The sequence below is a fragment of the Macrobrachium nipponense genome, chromosome 8, assembly GCF_015104395.2.
Source record: "Macrobrachium nipponense isolate FS-2020 chromosome 8, ASM1510439v2, whole genome shotgun sequence".
Taxonomy (NCBI): Eukaryota; Metazoa; Arthropoda; class Malacostraca; order Decapoda; family Palaemonidae; genus Macrobrachium; species Macrobrachium nipponense.
The window spans coordinates 78,950,436-78,967,935 of record NC_087203.1 but is presented as its reverse complement, the minus strand read 5'-3'; the positions used below and the strand labels follow the sequence as shown (position 1 = coordinate 78,967,935).

The 17,500-nt window shown below is 43.5% G+C and overlaps 1 protein-coding gene across 1 annotated transcript in view; it reads left to right on the top strand.

Annotated features, from left to right (window-relative positions):
- Window positions 1–17,500, top strand: part of LOC135222873 (dolichyldiphosphatase 1-like) — a 205,597-nt gene that overhangs the window by 51,040 nt on the left and 137,057 nt on the right. The window contains exons 2-3 of the mRNA XM_064261222.1: window positions 2,010–2,110; window positions 9,615–9,793. Coding sequence (XP_064117292.1) covers window positions 2,010–2,110; window positions 9,615–9,793 — 280 coding nt within the window. The remainder of the gene's footprint in view (window positions 1–2,009; window positions 2,111–9,614; window positions 9,794–17,500) is intronic.

Genomic DNA, 17,500 nt, shown 5'->3' with positions numbered 1-17,500 from the left:
TTTATGTTAAAATGCAATAAAAATATAAATAGTTAAAAACGAGAAGAAGAACCACTGAGGTACCAACCAACTAGAATGGAAGGAAAGCAAGAAATGACTTTTGAGAGAGCCAGGTCCAAGACGTTGACTATGTCAGATGTAGAGGTGAAGCCGATGTGTTTGTTCTTCAGTGGAGGAACCAGTCTTTTAATAAATAGCGATTCCAAGGTAGTCAGGTGGTCTGGGTCTTTAGTGTAACCTATTATCGTGAAGTGTTGTTTCGATACATTTATTTTGCATTTGCTGGCATGATTCTTGATATTAGAAGATTCAGGATTGCTAAGTCTCTGACCTGTTCTATAACTGAAACCCATATGGCTACAAAATCTCATCTGCAGTAATCTTCGAGTAGATCCCACGTAAGTTGCAGGGCATCCTGGGCATGTGAATTTATAAACAATGTTGGATCTCATAAAGTCTTGCAGACAATCTTTGAAATAAAAAAGTGAGCCAATTTTGCATGGATTGTTTGAGATTAATTTAATTTTGAGACAAGGAATTTCTTGTTCTATTACATATTTGTGTGAGTCTGAGAGAAAACTCGAGTCTGTTATAAATGGAATTGACCCATACTTCAGTTTCTTGGGACATCCATTAACAGGAAGGTGGTAGGATATAGTTACTACTTACTAATTAATTAATTATATTATGTACAATGTCCTTGGGATAGGAGTTTTTCTGAAAAAAGGTTATTAAAAATTCCATTTCGTTATGAAAAATTTTCCAGTTGGAAGAGTATTTCAAAGCTATAGACCAGTGTGTATATGGTTTTTTTATTTTAATTTAGATTTCTGACAAGAAACTATAGAAGTTTATAAGCTAATCCTGTGAACGTCTTTATTCAATATACGTACTGCAGTCGTGAAGTCTGAATTGATCTAGGGACAAGGATGTCCAGATATGTTCCAAAAATTGTGCCATTTGCCATTGATATCTGAAAAGTGCAAATGTGTCATCAACATATCTTCTGTAATAGACTGGTTTATAGGAAAAAAGGACATTGTCCTAAAAATTATTTCCAAATATGACAAAAAAAAAGTTGGGAAATATTGGCCCAAGCAGCGACCCCATAGCAACTCCATCAACCTGCAAATAAATTCGTTGATTAAAAATAAACATGGAATCTTGCACAGCAAGTTCAAGAAATTGTTTAAAAGGGGTTTACTAAAGCCATTAAATACAGTGTCATCATTAATAAAAATCTTATTTAAAATACGTAATATCTATGGTTTCGTTCGATGGTATAATCGTAAACAGGATAAGTTGTAAATCTAATTTTAATGATATAAAAGAGAAATATACTTTTACTTATTTCTCTCTAGCTGGGCACTTTCAGAATCAAATGGACCACTTTTGGCTCACAGGCATAGAGTTGGACGGCCCTAAGGGCCAAATTTGCAAAAAAATAAAACACATGCACACACACTTGCACATTGCAAAAGCAGACAAAAATACATGGTTTAATTTTTTTTTTTAATTAGTAGCATGTTCAGCTAGAAAAGAAGGGTAAAAAAAAGTAATGAAAATATGGGACTGGATAGTGTACATCCTAGTACAACATGGGCAGTGCACCTTACATGCCAAGCCCACCACATTCCTTCCTCAACCCTGCCTAAAGTGCGGCTACAGCCATTATTGGCATACATTCTAAGCTAGCATAATGTGCCACATCCCATCATAGCAGGAACAGGATTTTTGTCTAGACTGCTAAATATATCTTATATATCTTACTACATACCCCAATTGTTTTTTGAAGACAAGTCTTTTTTTTTTTTTTTTTTACTGGAAAACAGGTTCTCTAGATGATTCAAAAGATACTCAACTGTCATAGTCACCCTGTGGTTTTCAAAATTTTTCATGTATTGGATGACTTATGCTTTAGTGGAATGAGGCATTCCTGATGTTAACCTTAGTAAAATAAGCTATGTATTGAGACCTGTTTCTTTATTTTTTTTTTTTTTTATTTTCAGGAGATAGAATAGGACAGCTCTTAGCAATCAGCAGCTTAACACCTATAGCAATAATTGTTGGATTTATTACACTGATTCTCTTTAGAAGGGATCTCCACACAGTAAGTCTCTTATGTTAAATTAGTTTGAATTAAGGTTTATGAACTATCATTGACTTCCTAGCATTCAAGCCATAACTGTGTTCAGTACCCCTTTCTATGGAAATACAAGCCATCACCTTTTATGTAGGAGTATTCCTCAGTACAAGCTGGAATGTTTGGTTGCAACTTGGTAGCAATTTAGTTAACTGATGGTTAAGGGTGGTAAGTGGGGGAATTCCCTTCTCCCATCTGGCAACACCAAGCACTTTTTATTAGCTACCATCTAGTGTTGATGTCTCTGGCTAAGTTGATGTGTTTTTACAAATCATTTTTATATTTGTCATTGAATGGTTTTTTTTTTTTTTTTTCATTGTTATTCTTTTCCAATTTAATACATGGAGAAATAAGGTGCTGAGGGACTTGGGCATATGTATGATTTCTTCATGTCACATCTAGTAGGGTTATGCCATATAGTTGTCCCTCTCCCTGTAAGGAGTGTCATGTGGTCTCCTTCCCACCACAAGGGAGACCATAAAATACACTCTATGCAGGGGAAGAGCAGAGGGCTGAGAACCATTCACCAGCATCCTTGGAGTAGTGACTGCTTTCCCAGTTCCTTTCCTTTCCTTTCTCCCTGTCCCTGTTGTACCTCTCTCTCTTCACCCTTTACCCATACAACTCCAGGCTACCTGGGCTGGTCTTTCTTCTTAGTGTTATAGCACTCCGTGATCTCTTTGCTATAGGTAAGGGAGGGGACTTTTCTGTTTCTGTTGCTCCTGCATTGTCTGATAAAGAGGTTCCCTGCTTGTAGTTGTGGTACTACATCAACCACATCTTCAGCTATGATGAAACTTATTTCTTTAACCTGTCCTTCCACACTGGAGGTGAGCAAGCATGAGCTATTGGCTATGGGAAGAAGCACATGTGCTGTTTCTACCTACCTCCTCATCTTCTTTATTCTCCTCCCTGTCTTCTTGACCTTCCTCTCTTAGGAAGAAGTCCTAGAAGGTCCTTCACAAGAAATCCTATCATAGGACTTCAAGTGAATGCTCTTCCCAGTTCCCAATCTTTGGAATGTAACTTATCCACCATAGGCAGGACTGACACAGGTCTCACTGAGCATGCTAGGTACCCCATCGCAGCCCACCCTTTGAACAAGGGTGCTCTTGACTCTTCCACCTGTTTTGCCCAAAGCAACAGGTCAGGCTAACACTACCATCTCATTTTGTTCATTCATGGTCCCTGGACCATATGAGCACAGGCAAGGAGTTTGCATGTGATAGATCTCCACTTGAGTGCTCAAGTTGTTCATACATGAACAAACCTTTGGTCTTAACAATAGGATAATTTTCCAGTGCCTAGCTGGCTCTGGTTAAAAATCAGAGATGAAAAAGCAAGGAATCTTGTGAGATCTGGCAATGTGTGCATATACCAGGTGAAAACTGATCAAAGACCGCACGCCCATGCTACCTGAGTGAGAGTTGTGGTTGCCCTCTCTCGGCCTTTTACCTGGTTCTTTGCCTGTTTTCACTATTTTGATTGTATGTGTCCGGGAACTCAAATTTTCCCCTGTTCTCATTTCCTGGGTTCTTCAGTTACAGACCCACACTCCACATGCAGTAGGTGTCGTGCCAATGTTTGTACCATAACGAATTCCTCGGGAGTTAATTTGCTTCCCGTGAGGGACGAGGCTATTTCTTCAGTTTTTTATATTTCAGGTTCGGAGGTGTCCAAAATGGCGGTGCTCGGGGCGTCGCTTAGGATACGGTGTTCACCCTCCATGGAAGGTTTACTGACGTATTTCATGGATGCTCGCCTACCCCCTCAGGCTCCCCCAGCTCTCCCTCCTTCCCCTGGCCTTCTCTACATTGGTGCCTGAGGTCAGCCATTTTGTATCGCTCCGCCAGTGACGCTGCCGCTAGCTCAGGTTAGGGGGAGGCCGTTACGTCACTCCCAGTTCCCTCAGTGTCATTTCTCCCTGCTACTGCACTGCCTCACTTCCTCTGTGTTGTCATCATTTGCTCCCGTGACGTCATCGCTGCCATCCAAGACCTATCCTCTTCCTTCCGTGTCATCTGCATCCTCTCTTGCGAATCTGTCTGAGGCTTTATGTCAAGCAGTTCTTGAGAGATTGGACTCTGTTTTGGAAGGTAGGTTTGCTCCCTTGTCGGCTGAGAAGGCTGTGAGCAAGTGTGTTGCGTCACCTCCTCATTTTTGGCAGAAAGTAGGCTTTGCTATGGGACAATCTGATATTGAGCTCACCCTTACTCTAGACACCCTCACTATTGCTAAGGTCTTCACTGCTCTGACAGCCCTATGACAGACTTGAGTAGGAGATTGTAGGAGTGATCGCTTCCTTTGCTTACATACATGATAAGGATCATTGACATTCCAGGTGGTTTTGAATTTCCAGTCAGTTGATAGAGACAACATCCCACATAAGGAGTGAGTCTTCTTTTTTCCCTCCATTATCCGTACATAAGGGGTCGGTTGCCTGATGCACCTTCTCCACCAAACCTCTTCTCTCCATATCTTCATTCACTTTATCTTGCCATCTAGTTCTCTGTCTCCCTCTCGATCTTCTTTCTCTAACAGGTTCTTCCCAAACCCTCTTCACTCCCTCCTCGTCATGGATCTTTAACACATGCCCATACCATCTCAATCGTGACTCTCTTATCACTTCTGAAATTGTTACTAAGCCGGCTCTTCTTCTTATTTCATCTTTTTTTCCAATCTCTCAAGCAATAATATCTCCATAATCCACCTCAGCATTCTCATCTCTGTTCTCTCAAGCTTTACTTCCTCTTTTCTTCTTAGAGCCCATGTTTCCGATCTATACATTAACACTGGTCTTATCACTGTGCTATAGATCTTGACCTTTAGGTTGATTGGCATTTTCTCATCACATACTACTCCAGCTACATCCCTCCACTTTCCCTGAGTCGCTTTTATCCTACTGTCAACTTCAGCCTCACATCCTCCTTCATGGCTTAAAGTAGATCCTGAGTATGAAAACTTTTCTGCCTGTTTTATAATCGAGCTTCTTTCTTGCATTATTATTCTGTCTCTATCTTCTCTGCTCCTCACCAAAACCCCTGCTGTTTTATTCACATTCACCTTTAAGCCACCCCTCTTTAATGACACCTGCCACTCTCCAACCCTTCTCTGTAGGTCCTCATCTTCTGCAGTGATCACCAGATCATTGGCATACAACTCCCACAACACATCATTCCTGATCTTCACTCAACACATCCATGACCAGCACAGACAAAAATGGGTTTAATGCTGACCTCTGGTGTTATCCAACATTAACTTCAAAGTTTTCTGTTTCCCCAACTGCTGTTATTACTTCTGTGCTCGTTCTTTGATATATCTCGACCAGACTAACCAGATTTTCTGGGACTTTCCTCTCCCTCAAACACCAAAACATCACTTCTCTTGGGATTCTATCATATGCTTCCTTTAGGTCTATGAATGTATATCAAAGCTCCTGGCTTACCTCTAGCCTCTTTTCCTGTAGCTGTCTTACTATGAAGATGGCATCCACCATTCCTCTCCCTCTCATGAATCCATAGTGCTGTTTCCTGATCTTTACAATCTTTCTCAATCTCTCATCCAGTATCCTCTAAAACTTTCAATCCATGCTCTGTTAGTTTTATTCCCCGGTAGTTAACACAATCCATGACATCTCCCTTCTGCTTGTATGTATATATATATATATATATATATATATATATATATATATATATATATATATATATATAGTATGTATATATATATATATGTATATATATATTATAAATCTATATATATATATATATATATAATAATATCATATATATACCGATATAATATACGTATGTATATATATATATATTTTAATATATACACACCATTAGACTCTATAATCCCAGTCTCTTGGCATTTCTTCCTCTTCCCATATAGCTTTTAATTGATCTAGCATTTATTTCTCCCCCTCTGTACTATCTATTAATTGGATTATTTCAATTTGGAACTCTGATGGACCTTGTGCTTTACCATTCTTCATTTTACTTAATGCTCTCTTCACCTCTCTATCCTGTATCTCCGTCACTGGTCCTTCCACCCTCTGTGGTTCCCCCATCTCCTCTCACATTTTCTTCAGTATTTAAAAGTTGTTCAAAATACTCTCTCCATCTCTTCTTAATGTCTTTATCCATATACAATGTATTTCCATCTCTATCCTTGATAACACCCAGTTTATGTACCCAGATCCTGTCTGCCTTTTCCTCAAGCTTGAAATTGTATAATCCTTTTCTTCTTCTCTTGTTCCTAGTCTTTCATTCAACTGCTCTGCTACCCTTCCAATACCCATACCTACCCTCCTTCTCATATCTCTTTCCTCTTCTCTGTACCGTTCCTCTGCACTCTGTGCATGCCTTAGTTTCCAGTCCTTAGAAGCTTTGATTTTCTTTTAATTGATTCTTGCACCTTTCCATTCCACCACCACTTTTCTCCTCTTGACACTCCATATCTGCTGGTTCTTCCCACCAGTTCCTCTGCTTTCTTCACACATATTTCGGTCATGTCTACCCAGATATTTTCCTCTCTGTTATCCTGTCCAACTTCTACGTTCCCCTTTCTAGCCCTCTCTCTCTCACAGTCCTCCTTTTCTCCTTTATGTTCCCAAATCTTAATTCTAGGTCTCCTTTTTCTCTTTTTGGGTTTCCTCCCTCTCATTTTCAAATCCATCACCACCAACCTATGTTGTTTAACACATGCTTCTCCCAAGATCACTTTCAGTTCATCATATCGCTTTTGCCGGCTCCTCTAACCAGGATGTGATCTATTTGACTTTGTGCTCCTTCACTTCATCCGTTATCTATTACGTACTTATCCAACTTCTGAAACCATGTGCTCATACATGCCAATTCAAAACTCCAGTACTATATAATCCCCATCTTCATTTCTAATTTCAAACCCATGGCCTCCATGTACCTCCTCATACCCATCACTTATCTTTCCCACCTTGCCATTCATATTGGCTCCTATTATTAGTTTCTCCATCTCCCCAACAGTTTTAATGACAGCCTCAAGCTCATGTCTAGATAATTCTTTCTCTTGCTCTTGGCACCCCATCTGAGGAGCATATGCTGATATATTTACTACTTTGTCCCCTATTATTATTGGAATCTTTAAAAGCCTATCATTTATTCCCTTTCCACCTTGTCTCCTGCACACTCAAGAAATCTATCCTCCTCCTGTCCATCACATCTACTAACTCCCTCAGTCTTTCTGTCAGAGTACCAATGTTCCACATACCTGCTCTTATATTCCACTCTTTCACTAACTTCTTTAGCTGCAGTCATGAACCCTGCGGTACCCCTCACCCATTTATCACTCCAGTTAGGGGATTCTGACGCGAGTCACTTACAGGGGACGCCCAAGCTGTATTCATATTTCTTAGAACATCAGGCATGGTTCATTGCTTGGCAAAGTGGTTTTTATGATGGCATGCCCTTGCTGTCATCAACCACAGTTATTGGCGATGGGGCCTCACCTTTGACTAAAAAATCCACCTGCAAGGCAGCAGCTTCCACAGTTATATTGGCAGTGGCCATAGCTTTTTACTAAAAAGTAAGACTGCAAGGCAGCAGTTTCCACAATTATCGGTAGTAGGTCTAGCCTTTTACTAAAAAGTTCTGACCCATGCTATATGACTTCCGTTCCTACACGGTTGGTGGACTTTCCAAGACTCCTTCTCCAGTTCATGTCTACTCAGTCAACCTCACTTCAAGAGATACCACCAAGGGTGGTTTTCCCTTACCCGGACAAACTGCACACTGGAATTTTGTCTAATGAAGGGGTTTTCAAGTTGCACTACAGAAGCCATTGCTGAGTGCAGTTGTCAATCTTCTAGCTGTCTGCCAGACTAAGTGAGCATTTTTTCCATAGTTCACCTCTCAGAATCCTCGTCCCTTCTTTTGAGACATCTGTGACCAAAGGTGGTGTGCCTCTTTGAATTGAGGAGATCTAGAATTTGTCTTTTTTCATTTTTATTTTGATATCGAGCTACGTTTAATTCAGTAATGAGGTTTTCGCTCATTTTTACCTTGAACGTTTTTAGCCAAGAACAAGTACTCTTCCAAGACCTAGTTCTGTTCTTTCACCCTTAAGATGTAAGGGAAGAGAAAACATTCTTAATAACTGAGAGCAGTGCTCTAAGCTCATGACTTACCAGCTCATCTGGCACCAGCTCATGCTCCGAGCGCCTAGGAGTGTCTGCCAGCTCCCAAGTAAATAGCCCACCTGACACCCAGCTCAGAGCACCCAGCGCCAGTTACGGGTCATCTGGCACCATCTTGCCCCTCATCTGTGGCTCTTGGGAGAATAGGGAGCTCTATCCAGTGAGAGTTTTCAGGCTTTCCCTGAGCAGGATTGGAGGAGCAGAGGACCATCCATAACTTTTAGTGTTTTGGCAGGGACACTTTTCGTTCTATAACTAAGAGCATATTGTCCTTCATCCTAAGGGACATTATTTCTTAGACCACTCTCATATTCAGGATAGCAATATGCTTTCTTTTAAGTGAAAGTTAAGCACTTGAGTATTAGATTTAAGGTGCAAGATGCTCTTTCTTCCCTTCTGCAATCAACCCTACTGGATTTAATGAAGATTAAAACATTTGTTAATTTTGCAGTACCTTTCGATCGTTATTAGAAAGCATATGATTTTCTCTGACTGACTCTTTACCTTGTAGGGAAGTGTTGATTTCTGAGGAGCCACGGGGTACAATGTACCTGGAGTACCTGCCAGTCTTTTGTTGGATGGGTATTGGTTTTTAATTTTGTGTAGGTGACAGAGTTGTTGTCTTTTATGGTACTATGCCCAGGGCAAGGCCACTATATAATTTTTGCTAGCCTTCAGATAACTCCATGAGCTGCATAACTTCCACTGATGCTTTGTTAGCTATCGGAGTACGTACTCCTTCGCTACAAAGCTCCCACTTAAGTAGAGGCACTCCACAGCTATACCACCACACCGCTACAGGTGAAGAAACTTTTCTATTTCAAATTCTTTCTTGACTTAATGCTCGGGAGTAGATATGGCCATGTATCCCAACATCTGTCGGTATGAGATTCAGCTTTGCAATTACTTGGTAAGTTACTTATATAAAAATGAAATTTTTTTAATGAAATAAAGTTTTATATATATACTTACCAAGTAATTACAGAATCAGACCCCACACTCTTCCCCTCTGATGGACATGGGACACTAACAGAATGAGGTTGTCTGCTTGGTTGTTCCCAGTATTGTTAGTGGGTGGGACTGGTCAACCACACTAAACAATTGAAGCGCCATCGTGAATTTTGAATTTAAGCAGCCCTGTGAGTTAGAAACATTAGCTATGTAATTACTTGGTAAGTATATACATATTAAACTTTATCTTATTATAAAGATGTTATGTTATATTGCTACATGTTCTTTTATGATTAAATTACAATATTTAGTATTAATATTTAATCAGCATTTTTTATACCTTTTCAGATAGTATTTTTTGCTGGTGCTCTTTTAAATGAAGCAATAAATTTGGTTATGAAGAGAATTATTGCTGAGCCCCGTCCTTTAACTCGAAAGGGCTTATATACAGAACATGGTATGCCCTCCTCACACTCACAAATGATGTGGTTTTTCTCTTCATATTCAATCCTCTTCCTAATATTTAGGTAAGATATTAGTCATTCAACAAAAGATGAAAAATAATAATTTTGTACATGAACTTCCCTGCCAGATATATACTTAGCTATAGTCTCCGACGTTCCGACAGAATTTCAAATCTCGCGGCACACGCGACAGGTAGGTCAGGTGGTCTACATTACCCGCCGCTGGGGGTGGGCGGGCGTATGAACCAATCTATCTCTCCAGCCAGATTTTTTTCTGTCGCTGAAGCGATAACAACTGTTGTCGTTTCATTCCGATATATTCTTCATTTCTCGCTTGCCTGGAGATTGATTTGGACATTTTGGTGACGTATTCGCTCTAGTTTGGCTTGGCATACGCTGATTGTGGACAGTTATTGACTTTGCGCTGGATTTTCCTGTAGAATGTCTGATTTTGATTCTGTTTCCAAAACTCCGGTTTTGTTTAGAGTATGTTTGACTGATGGATGTAAGGTGAGGTTACCGAAAGCTGCGGTTGACCCTCACACTTTCTGTGTTAAATGTAGGGGGAATGAATGTTCGTTTAGTAACCCGTGTCAAGAGTGTGAGGTTTTGAACGAAGATGAATATAAGGCTCTTTCTTCTTATATTAGGAAACTTGAAAGGGATAGGGTACGTAAAGCTTCTTCAAGGAGTTTGAGCAGGTCGAGAATGAGTGAGAATGAAACTAACATTAATGTAGTTTTAGAACCTTCCTCCCAGGTCTCAGCTCCTGCTCCCCGCACCGAAGCCGTAGATTACGTTCTCTTCGGAGGCGGCGGCCTCAAAGCTTCCTTGTGTTCTAAGGAAAACAAGAATCTTCGTACTGATCAAGGGAGAGTGTCCAGTGATGATAAGTGCAGTGTACTCAGTGATGTGGAGGGTGCGTCTGACCAGCTCCTTAGTGCCTCCCAGGTCCTAGACCTCTTCCAGACTCCCAGTTCCAGTGGAGGAGGAAAGTCGAAAGCCGCAGGAGGGCTAGGGAGAGCCCCCACCGGTCAGGCGTCCCCTCGGCAGATCCTGAAGTTCGCTCCCAGGCTGCCTTGGATCGTAAGAAGAAGAATATTCTTCGTCAGTGTTTTTCGTCATACCTCTTCTCCTTCGCCGAAGCGTGGTTGGAGCTCTAAGGAGGCGTCACGCCCCGTTGAAGAGGGCTGCGGAGGCTCTTCAGTACGTTAGAGTCCAGCCCAGAAGACTTTTCTGATGTAGCTTCCTTGCAAGCAAAGAAGCCTAGGAGATCCAGTGATCGCCCTCCTTCTCCCGCTCCTCGCGCTGAGCTTGCTTCGGAAGAAGATCCTGGGGACTCTCCTTCTCGAGTGCTAGCGGGCCTACAGCTCAGATCACAGCCTTGGCGGACTCCTTGGCATCGAGATCGCGTAGAAGGAAGGATTTGTCTCTCCCTATCAAGAGATCGCGGCGCGTTCGTCGGAAGAACGCTCTCCTTGTAATCGGCGATCTCCTTCTTTTGAGGATACTTCTACACATCGTAACATTTCACGAGAGGAACACCACTCCCGCTCGGAGGTGTCGAGACGCCATTCGTCGGATAGGCGCTCCTTGGACTATGAAGATATTTCCCCAGATCGGATTCCTGCCTCGGGTAGACGCTCAGCCCCTTCTGTTTCTCCTTCTTCTAGAGTTCGTGCAAGAAGAGAGAGTCCCTCAGGTCATAGAAACTTATTTCGTCGTCTCCGTCTCATCTTTCTTCTCCTCGCCTTCTCAGAGAACCTAGGGAATGTCCTTCTGAAAGTAGGCGCACTTCTTCCGACTACTGTCGTCGGGCATCGGATAACGTGACTGGTAGGCGCTCATCGCATGGAGTTCGCTCCTCCCCTGTAAGACATCAAGAGTCTAGTAGGAGCCCTGCTCTGGTAAGCATCCTTCTTTTAGTAGCTGTTCTCCTGGAGAAAGACGCCTTGATCCTCGTTTGCTTCGTTCTCCTAGTAGGCGCTCTTCGTTCTCGAGACTCCCTACTCCTGATCGGTCTCCTCTTGCTAGAAGGTCAAGAACGCCTCAAGCGCCCTGCTTCTGTTAGGCGCTCGGAGCCTTACAGACGTTCTCCCCTTGGTAAGGACCAAGATCTCGTCAAACGCCCTGTTCCGTTTAAGCGCTCGGAGCATAGCAGCCGCTCTCCGCTTCGTAGGCATCAAGAGCCTCTCAAGCGCCCTGCTCCTGATAGGCGCCCTATTTTTAGCAACGTTTCGCCGCTTGGTAGGCGCCAGGATTCCCCTAAGCGCCCTGTGACAGATAGGCGCTCGGCGCCTAGTAGCCGCTCTCCTCACGATCGCGCCAGGATTTTAGTAGGCGCTCTCCCTCTCGTAGTTTCCCCTAGGGATAGACGTGGGTGGTCTTTCTAGGGAAAGGAGTCCTTCCTCTTTTGCTGTTAAGAGTTTGTCTGCGTTTAGGAAGGAATGCGAGATTAGACAAGAATTTCGGATAAGCGTCCTTCTTTTATGACTCGTCGTTCTCCTGTACGCCTCTCTACTTTGGAATCTTCTCCCCATTCAAGACGTTTGTCTCCTTCATCGCACTGTACCCCAGCTAGGAAATCATCTAAGGATTCTCATAAGGATCCTCATCCTCGTTCTCCTCTTCAAGAAGACCAGGAAGCCTCTGAGGAAGAAAACTAATACATCGGCAACAGTTTTCTTCGTACAAGAAGCTCACAGAGCTTCTCCTTCAGGAGTTCGGAGAGTCTTTGAGCCCTACTGCTCCTCCTCCACACTCGTTGTTCTCCACAGCGAAAGCAACGAAAGGATCTTCGTGTATGAGAATGAAACCGACTCTTTCTATGAAGAAAGCGCTCAAGAGTTTCGGTTCATGGATGCGTACTAAAGAAGAAGCGGGGAAAACTATGTTTGCCTTCCCTCCGTCGAAGCTTTCAGGACGGACAGGATTTTGGTATGAGACAGGAGAACCCTTGGGACTGGGCCTTCCGTCTTCAGCTGACGCAGATTTTTCGGCACTAGTAGACGCCACTAGAAGATCAGCTTTGAATTCGGCCAAAACTACGTGGGCAATGAATGAAATAGATCACATTCTAAAAGGCATTTTTAGAGTCTTGGAAGTTTTCAACTTTCTCGATTGGTCCCTCGGAGTCCTAGCCAAGAAAACTCAAGGACCGGACACGTTTTCTCCGGAGGATTTGAATTGTGTCTTATCCTGTATGGATAAATCGGTGAGGGATGGGGCCAGCGAAATAGCTTCACTGTTTGGAGCAGGGGTCTTGAAGAAAAGATCAGTATTTTGCTCATTTTTAACAAAGTCTGTCTCACATGCTCAGAGATCGTCTTTGCTTTTTGCCCCTCTCTCTACGCAGCTGTTTCCTAAACACCTGGTTCAAGACATTTCGAAGGCTCTCTCTGCCAAAGCTACGCAGGACCTTCTAGCGCAGTCTGCAAGGAAGCCGCGCCCTACCTTCCAGACTAAGACGAAGAAAGCTAAGCCGACCTCGCAGGAACCCTTTCGAGGGGCTTCTACCTCTAGATCCTCTTCGTTCAGAGGTCGGAAACCAAATAGAAGAGGGAGGACTTTTACGAAGTCAATCAAACCTCCCAAGTAAGACTCAAGTCCTTCAGACAACTGTAGGCGCCAGGCTTTTACAGTTTGCAGAAGTCTGGGCCCAGAAAGACGCAGATGCCTGGACCCTGTCAATTTTGAGGAAGGGCTATCTCATCCCGTTCTCTTCGAGGCCTCCCTTGACGAATACCCCGAGGGAGTGACGGCCAGATACAGGGACCCATCATGAATCAAGCCCTCCGACTAGCGGTAGATCAGATGCTGGAAAAGGAGGCGATCGAACTAGTGGCAGATCATCTTTCGGCAGGCTTTTACAACGCCTGTTCCTAGTTCCGAAATCCTCAGGGGGATGGAGACCGGTGTTGGACGTAAGCGCCCTGAACTTCTTCGTCGAAAAGAAGAAGTTCACGATGGAGACCACTGCCTCGGTGTTAGCAGCACTCGTCCAGTCCAGGGGACTGGATGGTGTCCTTGGACTTACAGGACGCTTACTTCCACGTACCAATCCACCCTTCCTCGAGGAAGTTTCTAAGATTTCATGATGGGGGGAAGAATCTTCCAATTCAGGGCCTGTGTTTTGGCCTCTCCACGGCCCCCCAAGTCTTTACGGCCATCATGAGGAATGTGGCACAATGGCTTCACCTAGAAGGGGTGAGGATTTCGCTCTATCTCGACGATTGGCTTATAAGGGCCAATTCCAGAGATCGTTGTCTGAAGGACTTGAAGAAAACCCTGGATTTGACTTATTCCTTAGGACTTATGGTCAATTTGCAGAAGTCAAGTCTGATTCCCGCTCAAGAGTGCGTTTATCTGGGGATCCAGATGAACTCTCTGAGTTTTCGGGCTTTTCCGTCAGGAGAGGAGTAGCCCGGGGACTCGAAAAAGTAACAACCTTCTTAGGGAAAGAAGTATGCACAGTGAGGGGAGTGGATGAGTCTGCTGGGGACGCTCTCCTCACTGGAGCAATTTGTTTCCCTAGGAAGGTTGCACCTGAGACCGCTCCAATTCTTTCTTCATCGGAATTGGAGTCGTCCTTCTCAGGATTTGAAGTTCTCCCTGTCAATTTCTCATCAAATCAAGAAGGAGTTAGCATGGTGGGCGGATCCCAACAAGTTCTCGCAGGGACTGCCTCTTCAATCCCAGAACCCCACCAGCCTGGTGTTGTTCTCCGATGCGTCAGAAACAGGTTGGGGGCGACTCTGGGAACCAAGGAGGTGTCAGGAACCTGGGTGGGGACCAGTCTTCCTGGCACATCAACAGGAAAGAACTAATAGCCGTGTGGCTTGCTCTGAAGGAGTTCGAGTCAGATGTGACAGGAGCAGTTGTGCAAATAAACTCGGACAACACCACGGCTCTGGCATACATCAGGAAACAGGGGGGGGTGACGCATTCCTTCTCTCTGTACGAAACAGCAAGAGATCTTCTGTGGTCAGAAGAAAGGGGATAAAACTTCTCACCAGATTCGTACAGGGAGAAAGGAATGTAAGGGCAGATCTCCTCAGCAGGAAAGATCAGGTCCTTCCCACAGAGTGGACTCTGCACCAAGATGTTTGCCAGAGCCTTTGGAAGTTGTGGGGCAGGCCTCTCTTAGACCTGTTTGCAACTTCAAAGAACAAAAGACTGGATCTGTATTGCTCGCCATCTCGGATCCAGGAGCAATAGGGATAGACGCTCTCCTACTCGATTGGAAAGGACTCGATGTATACGCGTTTCCCCCCTTCAAGATTCTGGGGTTGACTTTAAAAAAGTTCGCAGAGTCAGATTCCGCGAGGATGACTTTGATAGCTCCCTTTTGGCCAGCACAAGATTGGTTCACAGAGGTGCTGGAGTGGCTAGTGGATTTTCCAAGATCGCTTCCTCTAAGGAGCGATCTACTCAGACAGCCCCACTTCGACAGGTACCACAAAAACCTCCCGCTCTCAGTCTGACTGGCTTCAGACTGTCCAGAAACTGGTCAGAGCGAAAGGCTTTTCGTCAGCAGCTGCTAAGGCAATCGCTAGCGAGAGGAGGTCTTCCACCTTACAACGTGTACCTGTCGAAGGGGGATGTCTTCAGAAGATGGTGCAAGAGGAATAACGTTTCCTCTTCCAGTACCTCTGTGAATCAAATTGCAGACTTCTTTTTATCTTAAGACAAGAATGTGGCTTAGTCGTTTCGACGATTAAAGGCTATCGTAGTATGTTGGCGAATGTCTTCAGGCACAGGGCCTCAACTTATCGGAAGATAAGGACCTACAGGACCTTATTAGGTCTTTTGATACAACGAAAATCAGTCTCCTAGACACCTAGCTGAAATTTGGATGTAGTCCTTCAATTCCTTGGGTCCTCTAGGTTTGAACCCCCTAATTCAGCCTCATTCAGAGACCTTACCAGGAAGACTCTGTTTTTGATGGCTCTAGCTTCCGCCAGAAGAGTGAGTGAGCTTCAGGCGATTGATGGTAATGTGGGTTTTAAGGAGGACTCTCTCATTTGTCTCTTTCCTTCCTGGTTTTCTTGCAAAGAATGAGAACCCATCAAGTCCATGGCCAAGAACTTCGAGATTCGTGGGTTATCTTCTTTGGTAGGAGAAGAACCCGAGAGAACTCTTTGCCCAGTGAGAATGGTGAAATACTACCTTAGAAGAAAAGAGCAACTGAAAGCCAACCGAGAGGTCCTGTGGTGTTCAGTAAAAGAGCTACTCAATCCCCATTGTCGAAGAACGCATTGTCCTTCTTCTTGAGAAGCCTCATCAAGAAGCACACGGATCCTGCAGAGAAGAACATCTTAGGCTTCTTAAAGTGAAAGCACACGAAGTAAGAGCCATAGCAACTTCTCTTGCTTTCAACAAGAATATGTCCGTGCGAAATCTGATGGAGACAACATTCTGGAGATGTCAGTCAGTGTTCGCGAACCACTACTTACGTGATGTGAGAATCACTTACGAAAAATGCTTCGCCTTGGGCCCGTACGTATCTGCGGATTCAGTGCTGGGGCAGGGAGCTGGAACTCACCTGTTTAGTAGTATAAATTTTTTCCCCTTGTATTTGTTGTTGTTGGTTGCCACCTTAAAGAGGATGCATGAAGGCATCTCTTTATGGTCGTAATACTAATCTTTAGTAGTTTGGTTAGGTGGTCTGATGAGTGTGGCTCCTTGCAGTAGTAGTGGTTAGGACCTGTTAAGATAGGGACGAACTCCCTTTAACAGGATCCGACTTGGATTCTACCACACAAAGGGATCATATATCCCAGTGGTAGATCCGAGAGTCTTTCAGCATCAGGTCACGCCTAGCTGTAGCTCTCCAGGCAACGCAGACTCAGAGACAGTATCAATGAAGTCTTCTGCCTGAACAGGTAAGAACCAAGGTTATTTATATCCTACAACATCAGTTGTTTCTTATCTCTCCTTATTACTTTAGCTGTCTCTTACCCTCCACCAAGGTTGCCAATCAGCTAAGTATATATCTGGCAGGGAAGTTCATGTACAAAAATGATATTGTTAAACTACAATAAAGTTTTGTACATACTTACCTGGCAGATATATACGTCTAATGGCCCACCCAGCCTCCCCTCAGGAGACAGGTGAAAGAAAAAAAATCTGGCTGGAGAGATAGATTGTTCATACGCCCGCCACCCCAGCGGCGGGGGTAAGGTAGACCACCTGACTACCTGTCGCGTGTGCCGCGAGATTTGAAATTCTCTGTCGGAACGTCGGAGACTATAGCTAAGTATATATCTGCCAGGTAAGTATGTACAAAACTTTATTATAGTTTAACAATATCATTTTAATTAAAGTTTGCACACCAAATTCTAGCCTTTGTTTTACAAGTTGTAATTTTCATGTCAGGTAGTAAAGTACCAAATAGAAACATCAGCTAGAATCTTGTGTTTGGAGTCTCAGCTTTCCTCATAATCAGTAGTTGTTGTACTGATTCTTATATCTTCCATTTTGAAGCTTGATTAGGGCATATGATGGTTAGCTGGGTGTTATGCATTGGCAGGGATTCTCTTAGACAAGTACCTGACCTTCATTTGTTAGAAACTGCCTGTCTAGGCTTTGGGATAGATACTGTGGGGGTACCCTATAAGATCACAAAGACAGATCTAAATAGTCTTACATCTCTCCAGCAGGTTCTTAACATAACTGTTTTTTACATTAGTAATGTAACAGCCTTTTATAGGGCACCTAGCATCATTGTAAAAGTTGACGGTATGTGCAAGATACAATCACTACAATTTC